Source organism: Anguilla rostrata, chromosome 19 (genome assembly GCF_018555375.3).
Source record: "Anguilla rostrata isolate EN2019 chromosome 19, ASM1855537v3, whole genome shotgun sequence".
Lineage (NCBI taxonomy): Eukaryota > Metazoa > Chordata > Actinopteri > Anguilliformes > Anguillidae > Anguilla > Anguilla rostrata.
Window position 1 is genome coordinate 10,276,413 of NC_057951.1, and position 17,586 is coordinate 10,293,998.

The 17,586-nt window shown below is 47.5% G+C and overlaps 1 protein-coding gene across 1 annotated transcript; it reads right to left on the bottom strand.

Moving 5' to 3' along the window:
- Positions 1 to 247: 247 nt before the first annotated feature.
- Positions 248 to 17,431, bottom strand: LOC135245554 (palmitoyltransferase ZDHHC17-like). Its single transcript, XM_064318663.1, has 17 exons — positions 17,295 to 17,431; positions 12,139 to 12,242; positions 11,343 to 11,465; positions 11,090 to 11,167; positions 10,614 to 10,758; positions 9,938 to 10,002; positions 9,504 to 9,666; positions 9,028 to 9,153; positions 8,558 to 8,700; positions 7,991 to 8,091; positions 6,122 to 6,246; positions 5,783 to 5,845; positions 5,144 to 5,237; positions 4,315 to 4,398; positions 3,825 to 3,982; positions 3,428 to 3,522; positions 248 to 3,056 (listed from the first exon to the last, which is right to left on the bottom strand). Exons 1-17 carry the CDS (start codon positions 17,355 to 17,357, stop codon positions 2,918 to 2,920), a joined length of 1,869 nt encoding a protein of 622 aa, XP_064174733.1. The 5' UTR covers positions 17,358 to 17,431; the 3' UTR covers positions 248 to 2,917.
- Between the last annotated feature and the right edge of the window lie 155 nt (positions 17,432 to 17,586).

Sequence of the window (17,586 nt, forward strand, 5' to 3'; positions counted from 1 at the left end):
TGGACTCTCACGGAAACCTGCACGGGCCAAACTTCAGCAGCTCACTTGAAAAATGAGCTGTTCTGACTGTAGGGTTGAAAAGATGCAGATTATAAGCAAGGCTCTTTCCTAGGCACAACAGGGTTTCACTGCTATCCATGTAGATGGAGTAACTACAGAGTAGATACCCAGAAATAACTTGTCTGATTTTAAATAGTTTACCTTTTTTGCTTTGCGTCGTTTAAAGAACACACAGATGCCAATCGGATATTTTCACATGTATACATTTTCTTTTATTATTAAACCCGTTATAATTGTACCATGCCCAACAAGTATATGTTTGCATCTGAAGTGGACATATGGTTCTTCTGACAAATATTAAATAGAGAGGCACAGTAAAAAAAATGAAATATTTTGGGTTTTCATGTGCTTATCACATGGGGGGGGGAGAGTTTACTTTGGAAGAACTACATAATATTTTCGATAATTTACGTTTGTAGTTAAAACCAGCATCTCTGGGAGACGGATGTATCTTTTTGCAGACCGCATCAGCACTACAGGGGAAGGGCCAGCACGATAATGCATTGCGTCCATTACTGATGATGCAATCTTTCTGCGCCAGCGTATTGAAAAACCACGCTGTCCCCGTTTGTCTGGGTTTCTGACCCGGGTCCCGGGTCACAGCACCAAACCACCAAAGAAAACCCGCCAGACTTACAAAACCGTTTTCTCTTACGTCTGTCTTTACAGTTTGTACAACCTGCGGTATAACAAACCCTGCAATATGACACAGAATTTAGGAGAAAAAAGAAACGGACAAACAAACAAAAACATCTGTTCAATCTCCGTTCCCCTTCTTTGACGTGGAACATTCAAATATATTACAACTGTGCAGGCAACCTGACCACAACCAAAAATATTCCTACACATTGTGGGGGGTTGCTTAAAGGAAAAAAAAAAAAAAAATCTAAATGACTTGAAAATACTGAACATTCACTATTTACAGACACATGGCTCCCTTCTGCTAGGGAAGCGTCGATGGTGATACCCTACCTGTGACGTAGGGACAGCCCAATCTCCAAGCATCACGCATGCAGAGTACTCGCCGGTTAATAAGCCTATACACAGCAGTATTCGGACACCACTAAAAGCTACAGTCACATGACTATCTTTTTTTTTTTTTAATGTTTTTTTACATTTTTTTTTTTTTAACTTTGGGTTGAATAAAATTAAAACTGAGCAGCTTTCAACTAACACTGACAAAAAAATCACTTACACAGAGAAAGGAGGGGTTAACTAGATCATTTCTGTACAGATACACATTCATTTACACTAGTGTTAATCCTGTTGGTTGCTGGTTCTTACAAAGAGTCCACTCATGTGAAAACTGGAAAAAAAAAAAGAAGGGAAAATAATAAACTGGAAATGCTCTGCGGAAAATAAAAATGTTGCATTTCCACAGCGTTAAGCCTCAGACCTCCCTCTTACTGTAAACATGGAAGTGTTCCTCAGAAGCAGTGATACCAGCTCCGCTCTTCAGTGACGAGACCAGAACCAAGGTAGACCAGTGCGTCATCATATGAAAAAAAAAAACGCATAAATAAACTCGCAACGAAAATACAAAATGGTGTAAAAAAACAAAAAAACAAACAGACAAACAAGAAAACAACACAAGGACTGAACCACTCTTGTAAACTTTAACCATTCTATAAACGTCACCCCCCACCCCCACCCCCCCGTCTTTACACACAATGGTCTTTAACGCACCACAATCTTTTTTCCCTGTGGTCAAAGAGCACATGTAGTCACGTCTACTTTCGAAAATATATATATATATTTACATATGTGTATTTCACATCCCGTCATGACTATGCGCACCAAGTCAAGTTAGTTCAGATGGGACATATCCTTCCCACAATAAAAAATTTTAAATGACTTTAAACCTAAAATAGCGAATGGTACCTAATTTAATCCAGTTTATCTACAAACAGCTTTAAAAAATAAATATACAGGCCTCACGTTTTCATACTATATTTATATTAATGATATGATTAGAATCTGATTCCCGATGCAGACTTCATCACCTTCCAATCTAACTCTCGTTTAAAACACTTTTATACACAATTTGACAACTTGAAACGCCATTCGCCAACAGTAATGGCAACACTTATTCAGCACGGGCGCAAACGGGACGACTGTCCTCGCGCACTAGTCAGGCGATCTGCACGGATCTGAATCCGACACGTCTAAAACCCAACTGCCGCCAGACCAGGGAAAGAGCGCCTTCCCTCCCAAAACTCCCGGATCCCACACAGGCGATCTCTATCGTTCACAATACTGACACGCCCCCCCCCCCCCCCTTTTCATAGGGATCCTTCAGGCAGATCGCAAAGGGTCCTTTTTATGGAACAGTAAAAGTTTCGAGCATAAATATGCAAAAGGCATGAACAACAAACAAAAAAAAACAATAACAAAAATAAATTCGACAAAATGATGTAGAAAAAAAATCCTGACAAAACAAGCGAGAAAACGAACCAAAACTGTGATCGAGGAAAAAGAAAAGAGAATTAAAAAAAAAAGAAAAAACAAAAACAAAAAACTGAAATTTCAGATATTGCAAAGTATGACTCCCGTTTAGAGAAGAGTAAATTCCCTTTTTAAGCACTAAGCTGGCAGTTACACACTGTCCGCGTTTAGGGAGGAGCCTCCAGTCTTCTGAATTGGGGGGGGGGGCGTGGTGGTGGTGGTGGTTGGTGGGGTGGGAGGGAAGGTTGGGGGGGGGATGGCTGCTTCCGTCGTCCTGTCCCGTGCCCGCATGCTCTTCCCAGCTGACTCCAATCTCAGTGAGGTGAGGTAAGCAATCCAGGAAAGAGAGTCTCCGAGATCAGCCTCGCTCTCCAGCGTCGCCCCGGCGACCCGACGCCGCGCCCCGCCCCCGCTACACCAGCTGGTAGCCCGACCCGGTCGTCTGGTCGTACTCTATGGTGTGCTGGGAGGTCCAGTCCACCACCACCGGGCGGAACAGCCCGCAGCAGCGGTACTCAAAGAAGTCTATGAGGTTCCGCACGCACCCGTGGCTGCGGAGAGATGGAGAGAGAGAGCGAGAGAAAGGAGGAGGGGGAGGGAGCAGAGGGTCAGTAACCTGCCTTGACCTCGCGGCTAAAGGGTTTTAAGAACAAAATGGCCGTTCTTCGTTCCTGGCCGACCTCCCTTTACCCAACAGCTTCTCGTTTGCTGGTCTTTGATGAGTTTTGAACTCTCGCCTTGAGATTCAAATTCTTGCCAGAAGAAGGGCTCGTCCTGAAGGACCTACACTCCATTTTAGTTCAAATTTCCAGCCCCATTCCCAACTGCTCACGGCAGGTGACCACAGAAACAGGAGTTGGGACTAGGTAAAGCCCTGAGGAGCCACGGACGTCACAAACTGGCACGCGGGCCCCATACTCACTTGAAAGGGCTCTCGATGGACGTGGTGGTGACTTTAAAGTGCTTGTATCTCCTGGCGTTCATCCTCTCGTTCGTGGTTATGCCCAGGCAGGCGATCTGAGGGGAGAGGGGGCGAAAGTGGAGAGGGTCACCTCACAGCAGCGAGAGAACACTTTCGCTATGCGTTCGCTCGCCCCAAGGCCCGGCCCACAGGCCCAAAACACACTGTTAACCACGGTTAGCTGCCAGCCTGTGATGCTAAAGGGAATCTCACATTAAGCTTGTTGAAGCCAATACCAGGTGTAACCTTCCAAATATAAAAGTGCTGAAACTCACCAAAAAGGACATAGAAACGGGCGAGGTCACAGGCAGGGAGGTCACCCCCCCCCCCCCCCAAACCCACCCCGTAAGGTGCTCACCTGGTACATCTGGCACATGATGAGCACAGCGACCCACATGAAGTGGAAGATGCTGTTGAGGAACATCCAGAACATCCAGGGGGAGCAGGTGGCGATCTGGGTGATGTAGGTCCAGAAGCCGTCCCGGTGGTAGCTGGTGGCACAGTGGATCCTCCAGTCTGGAGGAGAGGGGAGGGGCCTGCATCAGGGCCTCATACAGACTGGTGTACAGGTGCTGCACCTCTGCCCACACTCCTCAGATCATTGTTTTTAACAGCATGAGGAAAGAGCTTATTACCTGCTCAAATGCAGCGCCACCCACAATATCAAGTATTGAACATTTACAATGCCACTGCCCTCAGACTGTGGGAGCAGTAAGTATATCCCATTTTCCGTTTTCTTAAAAAATTAACGTTCTCCAGTCTGATTGGTGGAGCTCTAGTCTGATTGGTGGACCGTTACTGTCCGAGGAGAGCCAGTTGGTGGAGAATGCAGGTGCAGTGACACTTACAGCAGATGCAGCCGTAGATCATCCAGCAGATCATGCAGAGCAGGAAGAACAGGTATCCAATGAAGTAGCGGTGATTCCCACTACCTGACAACAGTAAACAGGAACAACGGGGTTGAGTCACGTCTCTCTTTCTTATCCTCTCCATATCTCTCTCGCTCAGTTCTGAACCTTTAAAGCAGTGTTAACCAATCCTGTCGCTGGAGATCTACCGTGCTGTAGATTTTGCATTCCAGCCCCAACAACTCATCCAACAGCTAGCGATTTGCACTGAGATGCTGACTAGTAGAGTCAGGTGCGCCAAATTTGGGTTGAAATGAAAACCTGCGGGATGGTAGATCTCCAGGAACAGGGTTGGTCACCACTGCTTAAAAGCCACCTCAAACAGGAGAGCAGAAGTGGAAGGTTTGATCACGCTTCAGGTGTGCCATATTCATGAGCTCAATCCACCCATCTCACTGCTTAAACATAAGCAACTCAGGCTAACTATCCTGAGAAATGCCATCTTCATTAATGCAAAGTTTTTTAATTCACTGGAGCCGTTGCCGGTTTTATTACATGCAAGACTTGAACAGGACGAATGAGGAAAAAAGGCAAGCATGCCAAGCGTAAGGGGGGGGGGAAAGACCAAGTCCAAACTTTCCTTCAATGTCCTGCCAATGTGCTAAAAATCTGAGAGAGACTAGCAGAGCACCATCCGGTCCTGCTTAACACCGCTATTCAAGGCTAATGAAGGCCCGAGGGCAGAACACTGTGCAGCGGAAGGTCTGGCAGGAGAGTGTGGGGAGCGAAACGCGCTGGCCCAGCGTTAGCCGAGCGTTTTCCCACGCACCCACGCAGTTGCCCACCCACGGACAGTGATGGTCGAACTTGGCGATGCAGCGGTTGCAGACGGCGCAGTGCTTGGACCTCACGGGCTTCCGTATCTGCAGGAGGGGAAGCACATTCCAGAACAAAGAGTTCATAACCCGACCAATCAGAAACTGAGAAAAATAAAGTTTAACTTGCATTATTTCACGACTGATGAGATGCCAATCTAAGCTGAACACTAAACCGGCTGGTGTACCAAACTTCTCTCACTCCGCTCACACAAAAGCAAAGTCATACAAGGACACAGCTGAAAACATTTACATAAATGGAAAATGTGTTAGAGTTTAAGATTTTGGGTTACATTACTCTGTGTTAAAGTTACACCATCTTAGAAGCAAGTCCATTGGTCTGTCAGTTCTTTAATCGGTTTCGTTGTCTGCTCATACCAATGCTGAAATCGAAATTCATCTGTGAGGCACAGAGCTGCCGCTTGAACCGCGGTTCTGTGTGTGTATTTGAGGGGAGTAATGACAAACGAAACTACCCTGTAACTTCCTGTAAATAAGATAAGGTACTCCCACAGACAGTAATAGCTGCCCATGGGACTTTCTCAAGAACCAGGCGAATCAAACAGCTACTAGCAAATGCCGGAGTAATTTACCAAACAGGTGCTGCAGAATATGCTGAGGTCCAGACTCCCCGTCTCTGCCAGCTCCACAATGGTCTGGAATACAAAGATGGAGATCAGCAGTGGGCAGGTAGATGTCTGCAGCAATAAGGAGCTCCTTCCTCGTGGCTGCAAGCCAACACTTCGGAGAGCCATTTTGTGAGAGAACCACTTTTTGCAAGCATTTCTACACACGGCCTGACAACAGCAGATTAGCGTGTATCGAACAACCCGTCAATTTGAATAACCAGCAATCTCGTGGAAACTCTCGTGGACACTTATAGAATGCCCGACTTCCTGCGTTGCTAGGCGACACAGCCTTTATTTTTTTACCTTTTTCTTCTGTTCCTCGGAGGCCTTGATGATCCCCGGGTCGGACTTCCAGGACTTGCCGAAGTTGTAGAACAGCAGCACGCTGTTGAGCAGGAAGGGGACGTGGACGGTCACGAAGGGGAGATGTGCGGGGAGTTAAGGACACGGTCTCTGATTGGAGGAACTGAAACAGGCTCCGCCTTGTCGCGCTTCAGACACCTGAGGGGAGCAGACAAGTGCCTGAACTAAACCCGCCCGGCCGAGGCACCGTCTATGGCCTCCCGCCACGCCTGCAGTTAGGGAGCGTGGGAAAAGGACACCCTGGCTCTGACGGTCCTCACAACAACAGGATAACATGCCGAGGGCTGGGGTGTGTAAACACCACCTGTGTCAGAGACCGTTTCTCACAGAGTCAGCAAAAGCCCCCGACCGCTGGCCTAAGGGCAAGGGCTGAACTGAGAGACTGAGCCAGCCACAGCTCCACCGGCCCCCTGTTCTTTTGCTTTCTTCCATGTTCCAGGAAAATGTCCTGCAATTACTGAGGTGGCTGAAAGACAGCAAACCGAGCTCTTTAGACTTTTCCCTCTCCCTCCCTCCCTCCCTCCCTCTCTCTCTCATATTTGGATGCTCCCTCCTCCTCAGGAGACCCGTTTTATTCCGCAAAGAAAAAAAACAAAAAACAAGAGCACACAGCGTTTAGTACTGCCAAATATTAACCACTGCAGTAAAAAGAAATATGAATCCTGGGTCACAATCGCAGCACAGCAACACGCTGTAGTCTGCAAAAATGAAGCAGTTGAGTGCTCTTTAATTTTTGCGATTGCTGCACTGCATGCTGGGTAACGAGAGGAGAGCAGATGGAGCCGCGATGGCCCATCTGCTTGCTCCGTGCGCCCCTGGAGTTCAGGAGGAGGGGCTAGGGAGCGGCTCGCTGCCATAACAACTGATCAAATTTAACTGCCACCCTCCCAAAGGTTGCACATAAATGATGTTTTTGTAAAGGTCCTTTCCCCTGATCCACTAAGCATTTTCACACAGCATAAGCCTGTATGGCTGAGCAGTACGCAGAAAGCTAAACACTGTGATGGAATGCCTTTGAGAATCTTTAACACGTTTCAACATGCTTTCCATTACATTACATTACATTACAGGCATTTGGCAGACGCTCTTATCCAGAGCGACGTACAACAAAGTGTATAACCATAACCAGGAACAAGTATGACGAAACCCCTAGAGAGAAGTACCGGTCCAAGTACAGGGAACAACAGCATAGTTCAACTTGGACCCTGATGGTTAAACTGATTAACACCAACAACGAGAACGGCAACAACGCAATCTATGGAAAAATAAAAATAAAAATAAATACAAGTAGTCGTTAAGACAGTTTATGCGCCTAAGTCACCTATGAAACAGCTGCCTAGTTACAACCCTAAGTTTAGTCATTTACAGGGGGGAAGGGAGGGATGGGGAGAGGTGCAGCCTGAAGAGGTGGGTCTTCAGTCGTCGTTTGAAATGGGTCACAGTCTCAGCTGTTCTGACCTCCACAGGGAGGTCATTCCACCATCGTGGGGCCAGAACAGACAGGAGACGTGTTTCCAGATTCCTTTTTCACATTCCAAATAACTGCAACAGTGAGACTCCTTGATTCCGGTTAAGAGATTTCCCAGCATTCCTTGCACACAACACATTCTGGTATGAGGAAATTTTAGGATTTGCTACTTAACGTTGCTTGTCACTCTGAACCTCTGGACAAGCTTGGTGAGGATTTTTTATTTTTTATTTTTTTGAAAACACACACTTCAACAGTTGACAAATGGGCAGAATATTTTACGTGCAACACAGAGAAACGTGAAGGCGTGAATCGGCCGGACGCTGCGATGTAAAGGATATCATTCCAGAACCAGAAGACCCAGGTGACGTACATCCAGAACTTGGTGGCCAGGTAGATACCCAGGGGCAGGGCGCTGTGCATGGAGTGGTCAAAGAAGGACCTGGGGCACAAACACAATGCACATCAGTGTCAGAGGCTCTGGGCGTGTACGACAGACTTCAACGCTTAACTAACTCGTGAGGACCTGATTGGTTCAAGCTTTGTTCTCTCCTGGTCAGGAACTGAAGGAACAGCTATTGTTTCTGTTGTGGCTCTCAATGCTCCACAAAGCTAAGGCTACCAATGCACATGAGCCAGGAGCTGTAATAGTCATATTAGCAGTAGCATTAGCTATCATGATGTCAGAAGCACAAAGTAGGAGTTACATTAGCGAAACTCTCAAGCTACGCTAAACTCCCAACTACGCTACATTCAGTTTGTAATAGAAAATGGCTGCGCTTCTTTCCTCCCGTGTAACTGCGGTGAAACATCCTATAAAAACTGACAAAGAAGCCCCCCTAGTGGGGTGGGGGGCGGCAGTGAAGGGTGGGGCTACTGTATGTTGGGGTTTTGTTTCCGGAACTTACTTTGAGAGGAACTGAACGGCGACCCACACCGCCACATACATGAGGGCCTTGATGAGCCAGGAGTCCAGGTCCAGGTCCGCGATGAAGCCCACCAGCCAGACGACCAGGAACGGGGTGCCCAGCATCACCTTCTGCCTGAAGTCCTGAGGAGCGAGGGAGGGAGGAGAGGAGGAGAGGAGAGGAGGAGAGGAGAGGGAGAGAGGAGAGGAGGGAGGAGAGGGACAAACGGAGAGGGGGGAGAGCAGAGGAGAAAGGGAGAGTGCAAGAGGGAGATGGTCTGAGCACGACAGTAGTAAAAGGTTTTAAGACTTTCTAATGTCTTAAAAGAATTGTTACGACTGACATTTTTAAAAAATGCTTTCTGGATTGCCTGCACATGGCTGATTTGAAACCAGTGCAGAACACCCAAATACACATTTGGATTTCCACAAAGGCTCACTGCCCATAGGCTACTTGTGAGCGGCACACACCTTGTCTGCTTTTAGCCTCTTCAGGTAGGAGGGGCTGTCGTAGCCCTTGGCTTGCCAGGCCTCCTGTAAGTGGTTGATCATCCAGACGTTCTTCCTCTGTTTGGCCAGGTCCAGCGCCGTCTCTCCCTGGCACAAAGAAACACACAGTTAGTTATATCATTACTGCCAATGCTCTTCTCAGTAACCTCACAATCACAGCGCTGATACCATTATGACTAATAGCAGTAACAGCAGCTGCAGCCAGAGCTGGAGTAAGTATTCGTCAAATTAGCCCTAGCATTAGCTATTGTGATGTCAGAAGCACTAAATAGGAGTTATATTATCAAAAACAACAGCGACAGTAGTAACGCCAGCAGTAGTAACGCTAGCAGTAGTAACAGCAGCCGTAGTAACAGTAGCGGCAGTTGCACAGGACGGCTCAAATCCACCTGAAGGGAGGTTGGCCGGCGGGCCGTCTCCAGGGTAACGGCACTCACCTTGATGTTCTGCGCGTCCACGTTGGCGCCGCCGTCCAGCAGCAGGCTGATGACGGTGGTGTTGCCGGCCAGCACCGCCCAGTGCAGCGCCGTGTTCTTGTGGTACTTGTCGCCCAGGCTGACCGACACGTTGAACGTCAGGAGCAGCCGCGTGGGATCCACGCTGCGGGGAGGGGGGGGAGTTAGTGACATCACACAGCACCGCACACAAGTATTTAAGCAGGGCGCAGGCATTATTAATGTTCCTTTTGCAAAACAAAATAGAAATAGTAATAGAAATTAATTTTTGAGTCTAAATATAAGACTAAAATCCTTGTTGGGAATGGAATATTTTTGTTTTTTGTAGCGTAGCAACAGGTTATCAGTCGTAATGATGACAAATCCAGGCTGTCTTTGGCAGGCAGACAGACACACACACATACACACACGCGTACCTGTGTGTTCTGTAGGCGGCCCACATCAGTGGAGTCATTCCATTCTGGTCCATCATGTCTACGTCCTGAGAGAGAGGGAGGGAGGGAAGGGTAGAGAGGGAGAGAGAATGCCAGAAAGGATGAGTTCAGAAGAGAGGGAGAAACAGGAGCGTGTGGGAGTGCGCTTCTGAGGACCATGATTGTTTTGGGACGTGAGCAGGCCTGGCCTTCCTTAAATTAAAACCAGCGTGGACATTATTAGGTCATGAAACAACACTGCTGTTTTCTGGTGCTCACTTACTGGGACAACTGTGCCTATTCAGAGAAAGGAAGAAAAAAAAAGCAAGTTTCCAAGCCTGCTTGTGGAAATAAGTTATTTGGCTCCGCCTGGTGGTCAAACAACATAATGACAGACACAGAACACTTGGGAACAACCGGTAAAATAAGTTGTAGCCAGTGACAGTAGATTTTACAGTAGATTTTGGTTAATAATTTCAGCAGTATTCTTTTAAAACCTGTATGTAAAATGTTTCTGATGCCACTGTTAAGAAGGAGCTGGGTTTACATGGTATCCACCAGGAAGCAGGCTGAAAGGCAGGTAAACTGGATATGTGACTCTCCAATGAGAAAAAAATAATAATGTGGGTGGTGTCCTCCGGACCAGCAGGCGGTGCTAGTGAGGCCGAGAAGCGCCTACCTGTCCCTTGGCGATTAGGTAGGCCACGATGGAGGTGTGGCCGAACTGCGCGGCCAGGTGGATGCAGCTGCAGCCCTCCCCGTCAATCAGGGCGGGGTCAGCCCCATATTTCAGCAGCTGCACCACCATGGAGAGGTGGCCCTGCCTGTGGAGTAACCACGGACACGCACACGCCCGTGAGCGCTCTGTCTCAAAGCATCACTAACACAGCTCTCTCTGTGGTAAGGCTGCGTCCCTTCGCCCTTACCAACCAGTATTATTAACTGCCTAGTACATATTAATTCCCCAGGGGTTACATTTTATATATTATCTCTGTACCAAGCAGCTGGCCATAAGAGGGCTGGGCATAGTACCACTGGACCCGCCCTGCAGGCTAGTGAGGGGCTTGGTACAGCAGCACTGGACCCGTCCTGTAGCACCAGGGCCACCTCGGACCCTCAGACTGAATCTCAGACTGCAGCGGGACTGGGCCTTACCTCGTGGCCCAGTGCAGAGGCGTGGAGTTCAGGTCTCCTCCCAGCTGGTCCACTATGGCTCCCTTCGATATGTAATACCTGAAAAAAACCCATAACACGGTCACAAGCACGCACAGGCACAAAAGGAACATGTGGGTCATCGAGCTCTCCGAATGACCGCTCATCATAACGACGCCACAAACCCCAATCAGTCAAGCTCTTAACGCGCGCTTTGAGTGTGTGTGTGTGTGTGTGTGTGTGTGTGTGTACTCACTTCACCAGGTCTATCCTGTTGTTGATAGCAGCCCAGTGCAGCAGAGAGACGTTCTCTTTGTCTGGCTGCCGAACATCATACCCCGCCTCCACCAGCTCCCGACAGCGCTCAAAGATCCCGTACCTGCAGTCACACACAGCCATGGATGAGCAGGACCTACACACACAACACACACATCTCCCTCCACTCTCTCACACCTACACACACTCTCACACATTCACACACTCTACACACACACACACACACACACACACATTCACTGCATTCCACTTCACACATCTCCACATTCACACACTCTCACACACACACCCCACACTCACTTCACACACTCTTCACACACACATCACACCACACGTTCACTCCACATCCCTCTCACACACACACACACACTCACTCTACATCACACACTTCCACTCACTCCATCACAACTCTAAACACACCACACACACCACACCTCTCACACCTACTCTCACATCACACTCTCACACACACACACACACTCACCCCACACACATCTCACACACACTACACACACACACACACACACACTAACTCTCACACACACCACACACACACACACACACACTCTACACACACACACACACACACACACACACACATCTCACACACACACACACACACACCACAACACACCACACCACACACACACTCACACACACACACACACACACACACCACAAACACACACACCCACACACCCACCCACACACACACACACACACACACACACTCTCACACACACTCACTCTGGCATTACGCAGATCCAGGTACTCACTGTGTGGCTTTGACGATGTCCCAGGTGCTGTAGTCATCCACATGGCTCTTGCGCCCCACGCTCTCGCTGTAACCATGGTTATAATGACTCTGGGGCTTGATTTCCTTAAAGGGGGGGGGGGGGGTGAATGGAGGGGGGAGGAAGAGCATAAGTTCACCAATCGATCTAGGATGAGATGTCAATGTCAAAACTCCACCTGAGAGAAAAGGGGCGGAGGGAAATCTCCACCCAGCATCCCAACTTTACTGGACACAGCACAGGGCCTACTGGGGCTACACAGTGCCCCCCTTTCACCCATCTCCCATGGCAACAGCAATTAGGCTTCCTCTCCCAGAATGGGTGGAGCCCTCTGTTAATAAACAAGGCTAAGAATTTCTCCTTTCTTCTAACTTAGACAAACTGCCGGAAAATAACATCTCATGGCTTTTCTGCAGCTCATACATATTCATGAATTCATTACAAACAATGGCATCGGTCCTGCCTGGAAGAACTGAGCCTCTGAAACGTTGCTTCATTAAAAATAATTTTTAAAAAAGAAAATGAGCTAAAATGTTTCTTGTATATGCAAAACGTCTCCTTAAACGATAATAAGAGCAGCCCTGTCCACAAGGCTCTCCAGCTCCCTGTAGAAGACACTGATGCCGTTTCGTTTGATACCTTTCACGCTTAGCCTAGGAATCCCAGGGGATCCCAACAAGCCTGAGAGCGCTCAGAAGTGAGGCTCAAATGTACAGAATCAAAACACCCTGCCAGATATCTGCACTAATTACACCTGTAAAACCACGACAGGGAAATCCACACAGCCAGCGGCGAGGGACGCGTTTCAGAAAGCTGAGAACGAGAGGATTATTATCCGCCGTTACTGCCCCTTATATAATCCCTGCACTTGAGTGGTAACCCCTGGAAACGGCAGATGTTCGCCTTTTTTTTTCACAGCAGAAAGTGGCAGAAAGAGTCCATCTGGCCCAGGCGTTGGGATAAGCGTCATATATGCAGAGGCTGATGGGATTTAAAAAACGCACAGTGGAGGACTGAGTGTGCCCACACTGGACAGAGCTGTGAGACTAATGCTTATCCCATCAGTGGCATGGCAGGGAGATTATATAACATTTACTTACTTTATTTTCCCCCTCGATAAAAAAGACACAAAAAGACACAAAAATGCACAGAACTCACAGAAACAGCCGATCAAAACACGGGCATTCCGGCAAAACAGCCTCGCTCGTGATCAAGCGTCTGGCGCAACAGTGTTTGCGGTCAATCATAATCAATAACTGACAGGCCGGCCATTTTCTACAAACGCAGAACGCTGGCCCCGGAAGCCGCAGCCCCAGAGGGCCTTATCTGTGACCGCGTGGGGCTCACTGTCACTGCCGCCGAATCTTATCTCCCCGAAGGTGAAGAGCAGGAAACGGCTCTTCAGTTCTGTTGACTCGCGTTATCCGGGACTTGATAACAGGAGTCAACAAAGCGCTCGCCGCCGCTCCCAGCAGCCCGCGGGGGGGGGGACGGCGTTTCGACACCACCGATGGCAATCGGCGCGGCCGAACAACAGAGTAAACCTCTGTAACGCACCGCATGTAGCCTATGCCCTTCCCTTTCGCGGTATTTCACAACACGTGCCAATATCATCGTCATTGTTTGGTTTTTAAAAGAAAATTATGAAAAACTACTGAGTATTGAAACTACTTGAGCTATTTACACAATGACTTTCATGTTTTTCCTCGAATACATAAGACAAAAGTTTTTTCCAGATGGAATCACCAGCCGTAGCACATTACAGAAAATTAAAGCGATATGCTGGATTCCCAAGGACTGATTAAAAAGTCCTTCAGTGAAGATGAAATAATCGATCTTGGCGATCAGAACATCTGCTTCCGGTTTTATGAGAGAGTAAATCATCCCAAGTCAGCCATTAAAAGCGTCTTGTTAAAAACGATCACTTCGGTCATTGCAGTTTAGGTCGGAACAGAAACGCTGGCGTTCTGCGGGATTAGGGTTATGATGCCTGGATAAAGAGGACATTTCCCCACCCAGCGTGTTAATGATCGTCTGCTTTACAGAAGGGACGCTGAGCAGATCAGCACAGAAGCTCCCAGCCCGCTTCTGACAGGCAATCATATCTACATCCGCCATTTGTATAATAATAAAAAATTCGCATTTCTAAACTAGGCCAACAGCCAAGTTAGATCGCCTATATATAGTTTTTCTCCCTCGTTCTTAGGCACAGTCTCTCCTGCAAGGTTGTACTTTGCTGAGTGGCATAAGAAAACATGGTTTCTCCCTGGCGTCCGTTAAACTGAAAATATCTGACTCGTTTCAGAAGCACACGTTCCAGCAAAGACAGCCATGCAAATGAAAGAGACCAGGTAAGGGCTGGCACATCTAAAATATCACCATCAGATAAAGGTTCTCATGCACACAGGCACAACTCCTTCATCACAGGCACAATGCTTCTTTTTTTTCTCCAAAAATTCTAAGTCGGTGTTCCAGAACTCCAGTGCATTCGATTACCAGCACTGGCTGCGACATCAGCGTTAGAATGTTCAGTTTAGAACATTCTAATCACACATTTGTGACCTCACACCTGTAAGGGTTAAAGCAATGGCAAGCTCCCGCACGGCGGCGGTGCCTGAGACGGGGCTGCGTTGCTCACAGCACATTTCAGCAGGCTAAACAGCACTCCCAATGAACGCACGGAGCGTCGGGTTTCAAAACAAGCGCCGGAAGGCAACAAGCGGGACGGGACGGGGGGGGGGTTGGGTGTACGGGCAGCCGAGACAACTCGATCTGCAAGCGTGACGCCAGATCCAGATCCCCTCGCGCAGATAATGGTGTGCGACCAGACACGTCCCGCGGGCTGTAATGTCTACCCCCCTCAGGACACTGCATTACTGGCTGATGCAGGGAGAGAGTGCAGTCTGTCTGTGTGTCCGTGCACTCCCGAAATCAACACAGGAGGCTGCAACGGGCTCAGCTTACCAACAAAATCAGGCATTCTAAACTGGGAAACAAAGGAAGAGAACTGGGGTTAAAAGTTCCGTTAAATAAACAATTTGATTCCGCTGCCCTTAATTAACTCCATGCAAGCACTGCAAGAGCACAACAGCCTAAATCTAAATCGATGAATCCAAATGAAGTCTGCCCGGTCAGAAACTGCCACTGCAGCTCACAGCATTTTCCACACCAAACTGAACAGGCATTTTGCGCTACGTTCTGACCCCATTTCACAAAGGCCGCGAGAAAGCAAAGCTGTACACAAGAAACAGGAACTGTGCAAGTCCCAGGATACGGAGCTCTCCCGTGCACCTCAGACAGGCAAAACTAGACGTGACTCCCCAAACTCTACCACAAAGAACCAAATTTTCTTAATACCCCATTTCCCCTGAACCCGCTATTTTAATTTGCAACATCAGAATCCCAACAGACTGGACGGACTGGTAACGCTCGCAGCCAAACAAGTAAGTTGGGCTAGCGCATAGCTTTAACATCCAAGGACTGGACAGACAATAGTACGACATTAACAGCCAAGCAAGACTGGATGACAGTGTTAAGGCTGCAGGATTAGATCAACTGATAGAGCCAGTGAGATCTGAAGAAGGTACTGACAAAAGGCCAGAGAGAGACTGTGCAATCTGCTAAAAAAAAAAAAAAAAAAGGAAGCTTACAGATGAAACTCACTGCTCTAATCAGAATTTCTGGGAAACAAAAACCAGACAAATATGAAACCGTGTGAATGCAGTAGAGCGGGTTAGCAAGTGCAGAGTCTGGGTGGAGAAAGTAGCGGGCATTAAATTATAGGCTGCCACGCCTATCTTTACACCTAAAGCTGTGCCACAAATGACTGACAGTGAGAGCAAACTGTCATGCCCATTTTCCGGTCAGATCTTCCAGCCAGGCTAGCAGTCTGGCAGTTGTTATGCTGATTAAAGGCTCCCTGCTTTGCAACATCAGACCAATATCAGCACTGCTAACTGGGAGAGAGTGGGGGAGCAGGCCCAAACAGCCATGTTTTACAAAGAGAGGAAATCAAACGTGGAAACAAACACACATGCGGTCTTGTTTTGCAGTGTTTGCCCGTTTGCAAAATAACAAAAAACAAAAAAGAAACTTGTTGTAAAACTCGTATTCATGAGATAAACCAACCAGAAATAAGCAACCTGAACGTTGGCAATTCATTACACAACTGTGTTGAAAAACAAAACATAGGAATAAACAAGTTCTTCAGCAATAATAAGGCAATCACAGCAAAGCATTTACGTTTAGGCAGTCGCCAGTTACACTGAAAATATAAATCTAGCATCGGGTATACGGCTACCAGTACAATGATAAAGCTTCTGGTCAGAACTGTAGCGACAATTGAAATAAACCGTTTAATAGACAATTTAATAAACACCCAATTCGAAACCTACATGCCGATAAGCTGCAGACTACGCTAAACCATTTCAACATTACTAGCTAGTAAGTTATGAAGCATTTGAATTCGGAAACCTCTACAATCGATTTGAATAGCTTAGACTGACTGAAACATTGCTTTGGCTCAGACAGGGGCCTGTGTTGTCATCACAAATAAAATTTAAAAAACGTTGCACATTATGCGTACAATATGAGCGAGAAGATACGAGGTAAAGTCCACGGTGTTTTTTTAAATATTTCTGCAGTTCTAAAAAATAGGCTCAATTATGCATCATTCCATGCAAATCGTAAACACAGGAGGGCCCAGCTATGGTATACATCATAGTTGTTTTAGGTCTTTCAAAAGCATCATCTGAAGCCAAGTATTGCTAGCAAGCTACCTAGCTAGTTACGTTTGCAATGCAATTAAACATACTAAGTGAGCATGCAAGCATGCTAACCAGTCTGCCCTTAGGCGATACATACTCCATGTAATTAATGTCAAGACTACATAAGCGACCTAATACATCTCCAGAAATGCAATATTAGCTCATGGGCTAGCTAGCTAATTTCCCAGCAAGGGACAATCTGACAGATATTATTGGTGCGTGCCGATCCCCCTTCCTGGTAGCGCCGTGAACGTGCAGGGGCCACCCCGTTTGTACACAAAGCATATTTTGACGGCTGCGTCGCAGCAGTTCATATTCTAATACAATAGCGCTGCATACTCTTTTTACTGACACGACGGTAGAACTGCTTACCTCTGGATGGAGAATAGGGACACAGCCAGCTTCTTTCTCGTATTCATCCATAACGTCAGCCATCTTGCTGCTTAAACTCGCTGAGCATTATGGGAGGCAATAGCAGGCAGGGAAACAAACGCGAGGGGGCTGCTGCCTGAACCCAAGCCCGAGGCTCCACACACTGTCCCATTTCATTGCATTGCGGGGACATTAGCTTGGTCCGTTTGGTCCTTAATGTTGAGGGTTTGGCAAGTGATTTTTTGTTTTAATTTCATAATAATTGTCCATATACATCACATCAAATATTTTC

What these genes read in the sequence shown, in the direction of transcription:
- LOC135245554 (XM_064318663.1), bottom strand. Translation starts at nt 17,357, where the DNA reads ATGGCTGACGTTATGGATGAATACGAGAAAGAAGCTGGCTGTGTCCCT. An exon ending in AGAGGCTAAAAGCAGACAAG is followed by an intron (nt 8,701 to 9,027) that starts GTGTGTGCCGCT and finishes CTCGCTCCTCAG; the next exon opens with GACTTCAGGCAGAAGGTGAT. An exon ending in GGTCTTCTGGTTCTGGAATG is followed by an intron (nt 6,247 to 7,990) that starts ATATCCTTTACA and finishes AACTCCCCGCAC; the next exon opens with ATCTCCCCTTCGTGACCGTC.